Source organism: Ctenocephalides felis, unplaced genomic scaffold, assembly GCF_003426905.1.
Source record: "Ctenocephalides felis isolate EL2017-DRISC unplaced genomic scaffold, ASM342690v1 CF-g0.4_SCAFFOLD_02955, whole genome shotgun sequence".
Lineage (NCBI taxonomy): Eukaryota > Metazoa > Arthropoda > Insecta > Siphonaptera > Pulicidae > Ctenocephalides > Ctenocephalides felis.
In genome coordinates this window covers 1-7,500 of record NW_020539109.1, presented here as the reverse complement: position 1 = coordinate 7,500, position 7,500 = coordinate 1, and the positions used below count along the sequence as shown (strand labels likewise).

Genomic DNA, 7,500 nt, shown 5'->3' with positions numbered 1-7,500 from the left:
AGAACTAAGCGTTCGATTTGAATTATTCAAAGAACTTTTTCTGCTTGTTTCAACAAAATAATTGATTTTGGAAAAAATAAAATTTTTCTAATTTTTTTTTTCAAAAAAATATTTTTGTGTATCGAAAATAATTTAGATTTTAAAATAAATACTAACATGGATATCATTTTTTTTATTTTTAATGCGAATAAAATAACTAAAAATTTTAACTACATGTTATTCGAAATATTCAAAAATATCTAAAAAATGTTATTAATACGCTGCAATTTTAAAAGTTTAAAACTAATAATTTCTAGTAAATTTTATGAAACCCTATTTGCGAAAGAATAATATTTACAGGATTTTTTTTATTCTCATATCTTAACAGCAATCAGAACCTTACGTCTTATGACTATGAGCTGTTGGACTGAAACTTCTCCTTACTTCGTATTTTTTAGATGGTAACCCAATGGTTAATCCATTCATATTTGATGATTTTATTATTAGAAATTATCTAATAGGGCTGACCTTTTACAGAATATGAGAAAATAATTACTGAAATAAATAATAAATATGTATATTTTATTAATATATAATTTGTTGATACTATTAGGCCACATAAAATTGCTATCAGAACGTTATAAATTGATTTGTATGAAAAATTATATTTGAAGTGGGGTAATTTCCATCAACAAATTGCCAAACCTGCTTCTTGATATGTTTTGAAAATCTTTTCAATGCTATAGATATAGGCAGCTAGTCTATAATCTTTTAGTTTGTAACGTTCTGCTGTATTAAGAATACCTTTGGCAGTGTTTTCCATGGTAAAGGTTAAACCCGATAACACTATATCACGTTCAGAAGCTTCGGCTATTCTCATAAGCAAATGTTCGCTGGGATTCATACAGATTTTTAAATTGGCTTCGCATACCAGAGATTGTTCTACTGAATCCAGGATGTGGTAAATAGTGTCCCGTTCATGTTTGAATGTTAATTTTCCAAATGATACATGGTTCAAGTTTTTCAAATACTCAAAGTAACTGACGGTGACTCCCCCCGCGTTCATGTACATGTCTGGTAGCACGGCGATGCCGCGGTCACGCAGTATTTTATCGGCTCCAGGGGTGCATGGACCATTTGCACCTTCTGCGACGATTTTGCACTTCATTACTTTAGCCTTTTCGGCAGTAACTGTCTTTTGTGTAGCAGCTGGTATGAAGACATCGCACTCCTCTAGCGAAAGGTCTTTCCCACTATATTCAGGAGCCCCCGGAAAACCTTTGATTGACATGTTATTCTTTTCTTTGTATTTTAACAATTCAACTATATTTATTCCGTCGCTCTTGTACAAACTAGCATCGGCTTCTTGTACACCCGTACACAAGGCTCCTGCTTTGTAAACATTCAAAATAGCGTAGCTTCCCACATTTCCAAAACCTTGTATTATAACACGTTTTCCCTTCCATCCTGGTCTCATTTTAAACGATTTCATGAAGTTGTCATTAAGAATGAATCTATTCAAACCGATAAATAATCCTGCAAAAGAAGAAATAATGTTTGTACAGCACACAAAAATCATAACGGGTAACAATAGAAAAATAGCAGAAAGCGTTGCCTTCAGGAGTTAATTTTTTTGTGGGGGCATAAAGTGAACTAACTCATACTGTATTTAATGAATCGGTGTATTTTGAACGTACCCACTGAACATATATGTTAAAGATAAGAAACCTCCACAAATTTGCCAATAAACGTGTAATATATATATATATATATATATATATATATATATATATATAGAGCGAGAGAAATGAATTAAGAATAAGATCATTTACCTAGGCCTGTGGCTTCAACGCGCCCCTTGACACCTCCCTGGTTTATCGGTTTGCCTGTTACGGTGGCTTGGGCATTCAAGTCGTGATGTCCAACAGTTTTCATATAGGTGTCGTACATCCAGGACATTTCCCTCGGACCCGTGTTGACATCTGGAGCCGGAACATCGAGCGCCGGCGACAAGAAGTTCTTCTTAGCAAGCTCCAGTGCGAAACGTCGCGTAATACTTTCCAATTCCACGGGACTGAACTTTCTTGGATCGATCGCTACACCGCCCTGTAACGATCCTCATTCGTAGTCATTCTTTTATAAAATTGATCATACAAAAACTGTTATTAATTATGTTAAAATAGTAAATGAAATTATACAAGAAATTAAAATTGGAAATTGGCATAAAAATCAGAATAAATTATGAATCAAAAGATATATTTTTCTAACCTGTTTTATTTGAAAATTGAATACTTTTCTTTCAAAAAATAAAAAAACTAAGATTTCAAAACACTGTAGATTCATTCATTTTGAGGATGCCGATTATCGTAAATATTTAAAATTTTTAAAAATTATGAAGATGATATAGATCACGTGAAAATAATAAATTACTCACTTTAATATCAATATTTACAATATATATATAAGTTAGTTATCAATCAATTGTACTTATTCATATATTATATTATATTATAATCAATAGTTTTAGAGTAATAATTAAATTTAATTGGTTTATTTATTGTTCATTTTAATATAATTTTGGAAATGTTGATTATTTGACTATAAAATGTTAATAACTGGTTTGCACCTTATATACAAGACACGAGATTATTGCTAAATAGGAAAAAAATATCACCAAATATTTAAATATAAAAAAATATAATATTAGTTCAGCCATTGATTTTTAACTTCCCGTAGGGTAAGTTATAGCAATCGCAAAAAATCGAAAATGAAAATTTTGATATATCTTTACGTTTCAGAGGTTTCTGAATATTTTGGCATACTTTAGAAAAAATGGATGTATGTGTGTGTGTGTGTATGTGTGTGTGTGTGCGTGCGTGTATGTATGTGTGTGCGGATACAAATTTTCGTCGACGATTTCGGGAACACGGATAAAGCGATTTGAATAATTCAAAAACTATTCGATTCGTGCTTACAAAGAGATGTGCTGATTATTTTTTGGCGAAGGCAGGTCTAGCCGTTCCGAAGATATGGGGTAAAAAGTGCCAAAAACGGTACTTCAGTTTTTGAGAGAACGGAGCGTCCGATTTTAATAATTCAAAAAACATTTTACTTGTATTAACAAGGTGAAGAATTGATCAAATTTTCATAAGGGCAGGTCTAGCGGTTTCGGAGATCTAAAAAAAAAAAGTAAAAAAAAAGCCATTTGGCGGTCAAAAATGATCATTAGGCATATGCACATCAAATTATCAGATATTTTATAGAGATTTTAACAATAAGTATAAATTATTATTATATAATAAGTATAATTATTATATAATATATAAGTATAAATGTTTATCGGTTAGACAGCAACGCGGCGCTTGCGCGCTTTATATTTTGTCTCTATGCAATTAAAGCAGTACGATTGCTTTGAAAAAAAGTTCAGATTTTCCAAAATATGTTAAAATAAAGAAAACATTAAAAAAAAAAAAAAATTTAAATTTTTTCTTTTCAAAAAAAAGTAATTTTTTGTCCAATTTATAGTTTCTCAAAAATCTAATTTTTTCAAAATAAATTTTTTTCAAAAATGTTAATCGTTTTTAAAAAAATAATAATTTTTGGTACGGGAAGTTCCAGCAATTTGCCTTAAGGCACGATGCCTTAATTGCCTTAAGACAGAATTTCACTTACAGCTAGTTTTAATTAATCAAGTGTAAATTCATACATAGTATATTATTCAGAAAGCTTTTCTTAGATAAATTTTATTAAGATGATGTTCAAAATAAGTCATAACAAAGTAAAAGCAATATTAGGTGAAAAATTTAAATATTTCTATAGAGTCATATTTATGGTTATTTATACCTTGGAGCCGCCAAAGGGAACATTGACACAGGCGCACTTGACAGTCATTAGGTTAGCCAGCGCTCGAACTTCATCGTAAGAGACGTCGAGGCCATATCGCACGCCTCCCTTCGTTGGCAGCCGGTGCACGCTATGCTGCGCCCTGTATGCCGTTATCATCTCGTACTTTCCATTATCGCGCCGAATCGGGAAGCATACCTTGAAAAATTCAAATTCAATTCGGCATGACATCAAATTGAATATTTTGATAATGCAAAGCGACTTTTGTTTAGTAAGTTTATCCTCAGTGCACTCAAAAGTTAAGTCACTTTTGTAAAACGCATTGCGCGAATGGATAGTTTGACCAGCCAAAAAACAATTAAATCATTCACATTTATCCTGCTGCATTTGATAACTGTCTCACACTAACCTCAAGCGTGTTGTGACAGTTTGTCATAATTTTAATTATTCCCTCCAAACGATATTTGCGAAGTTTTTCATCTTTGTACCATTGTTTAAGATAACCTTCTAAAGTGTCTTCGCACCTCATAATCGCCTTGTGCAGAAAATACTCTACCATTGACGAGAAATTAGGGTTGTTGTCTGTCGGCACCTTTTTCAACCGTTCTGGCATTTTATGTTTATGACGCATTTGCATGGCATGCGCTGGCATTATTAGCGCGCCCGCATTGTGATATAGGATTCGGTTCATTTTGAATATTTAAATTTAAATAATTACAACAATTTAATTCAAGTACAAAAAGTAAATTTTGAAAATTTAATTCAGAAAAAATCATCCCATTATAATTTTGTAATTTGACATTTCTCATTTATTTTAAACGAACAAAAGAATGTATAGAAGTGTACAGTCAAAAAGGAGGCCATTTTTATTATATTTTATTTTTAGTCAACTTTCAAAAATATTTACATTGGCATTTGAACAAATATTACTAATCCCTTAACAATTATATGATATAATATATTCATGTTTTAATCTATTGCTTAAAATTCAAGCTCATATCCCACTTCTATAAATTCTATATATTTTCTAGTAGATACGCTACCTGGCGTATATATTATATACACTATATATATATATATATATATATATATATATATATATATATACTTCAATTTTTAAATAATGTAATGCAACTAAATTTTAAATTATATTAATTTCAATAAAGTATTCAATAGAAACTACAATTTTGTGCAAAAATTTTAAATTTCAGTAATATAATGTCATTTTTGGATTTATTATTTTTCTTTAATCTATTTAATACAATTTATTCTAAATGCTTGTACATAAAAACATGTTGAGTATTAATTGACTACGAATTACTATTCTCTTCGACAAAGAGACGCACATTATTGGTCTGATTTATTTCGGACCTCACCCTACCAACATTTTAGCAGCACTATGATATATTATATATATATATATATATATATATATATATATATATATACAATATCGTTTTTGTCTATTTTCTTCACAAATTATGGCACTAACCTCAAGCGTGTTGTGGCAGTTTGTCATAATTTTAATAATTCCCTCCAAACGGTATTTGCGCAGTTTTTCATCCTTGTACCATTGTTTAAGATAACCTCTAAAGTGTCTTCGCACCTCATAATCGCCTTGTGCAGAAATACTCTACCATCGAAGAAAAATTGGGGTTGTTGTCTGTCGGCACCTTTTTCAACCGTTCTGGCATTTTATGTTTATGACGCATTTGCATGGCGTGCGCTGGCATTATTAGCGCGCCAGCATTGTGATATAGGATTCGGTTCATTTTAAAATTTGAATTTAAATAAATACTACAATTTAATTGAAGTTATTTTAACGAAAACAAAATTTGAAAAAAATATTTCATAAAAAATCATTACACTGAAATTTTGTGACTTGACATTTCTCATTTATTTAAAGGAACAAAAGAATGTATCGAAGTGAACGATCAAAAAGCAGGCCATTTTTACTATTACATTTTATTTTCAATCAAAAAAAAAATATTTTTATTGACATTTGGACACAAAATTTTAATCTATCATATAGAATTGAGGCTTATCTACACACCACCGTACAATATCAGGTTTGAAATCTGGTGGAGAGTAAAAACAATATACCGAACGTGCATGCTTCTTATATAATATATATATATATATAATATATATATATATATATACTATATATATATATATATATATACAGGGCCGGATTTAGAAATTTGGCGCCCCGGGGCACTGACAAAAATGCCGCCCCATCCCTGAAATTTTACGAATTTTCGAACTTTTTTTTAAAGCAATCGCGCTGCTTCAGCTGCGTAGAGACAAAAAATAGAAGCGCGTAAGCGCCGCGTCGCCGTCTAACGGATAAACAATTTTACAGAACGCATATAAATGTAAACAAAATTTATACTTATTATTATAATATCTTAAAATATCTGATAATTTAATGTGCATATGTCTTATGATCACTTTTGTCCGCCAAATATTTCTTTTTCAATTTTTTTATCGAAACCGCTAAACCTGCCCCCCACAAATTTAAGCAGTTATTTATTCTGTAATTTTTGAATGATATTGGACGCTTTGTTTCAAAAAACTGAATTATCATTTTTGGCATTTTGGCCCGTATCTTCAAAACAGTTGAACCTGCCTTAGCCAATAACTAATCAGCACGTCTCCTTATCAATCATTTAAATTCGTTGATCTCTGTTCTCGAAATCGACTTGAATAATTAAAAAATAATAGATTTGTATTGATGGGGAGACGGCGCTGATTAGCTTTTGGCACAGGCAATTACGAAAAATGGTAATTGAATTTCGAATTTTCTTTGGCTACGCAGCGCGATTGCTTGCAAAAAGTTCATAATTTTCAAAAAATTTCAAAATACAAAAATGTGTTTTAAGTCTTTTTTTTCATTCTTCAAAAAATTTTAAAGTTTTTTATAAAATGTAATTTTAGTACGGGATGTTTCAGGAATTTGTCTTAAGGCACAATGCCATGAGTCACTAGTTTAATTTTTTTTCGACGCTATAAGCTTGGAAGTGGACAAACTCATATTTTTCTTATACTTTCAGATTATTTACGGATCTTTATATTAGCCAAATTGCCAAATTGCCAAATATGATAACTTATTAATCAATTTGAGAATTTACGTTCAGAGAGGGATGCAAGGCAAAATAATAAATGTTAGTAATTGGTTATTTCAACCCAAATTTGCATTGCAATTATATTATGATTTGTTAATTATATTTCTTGAAATATAAGATGTTGTTTAAAAAAAGTTGATTATATTGTATAGAATTTTTTTTAACTATCCAAATTTTGCCGCCCCCCAAAATTTGCCGCCCTGGGCAGTAGCCCCGATTGCCCCTACTGTAAATCCAGCACTGTATATATATATATATATATATATATATTATATATATATATTAGAGATGGGCTTATCATATCCGAAGCCGGATCGGTTACGATTTTACTCCGCTTTAGAGAAGAGTTATATTCACTTAACTACTCCTCAACTTCGCCAACTTTGAAATATAATACTTGACAAAAATGTGTTCTCTAGTGTGTGTTAACATATCTAAGAATTTATTGAGACTTTTAAAAATAGTTTACGAATAGTTCAAATATTTTGTTCATTTATTATAATAATTACTATTTAAGCATTTCAATATGCATATAAATCTCAAATTGACA

At 30.5% G+C, this 7,500-nt stretch overlaps 1 protein-coding gene across 1 annotated transcript; it reads right to left on the bottom strand.

Moving 5' to 3' along the window:
- Positions 1–667: 667 nt before the first annotated feature.
- Positions 668–4,474, bottom strand: LOC113381608 (glutamate dehydrogenase, mitochondrial-like). The gene is made up of 4 exons (XM_026620409.1): positions 4,232–4,474; positions 3,823–4,020; positions 1,812–2,085; positions 668–1,515 (listed from the first exon to the last, which is right to left on the bottom strand). The coding sequence occupies exons 1-4, from the start codon at positions 4,472–4,474 to the stop codon at positions 668–670; spliced, it is 1,563 nt and encodes a 520-aa protein (XP_026476194.1).
- Between the last annotated feature and the right edge of the window lie 3,026 nt (positions 4,475–7,500).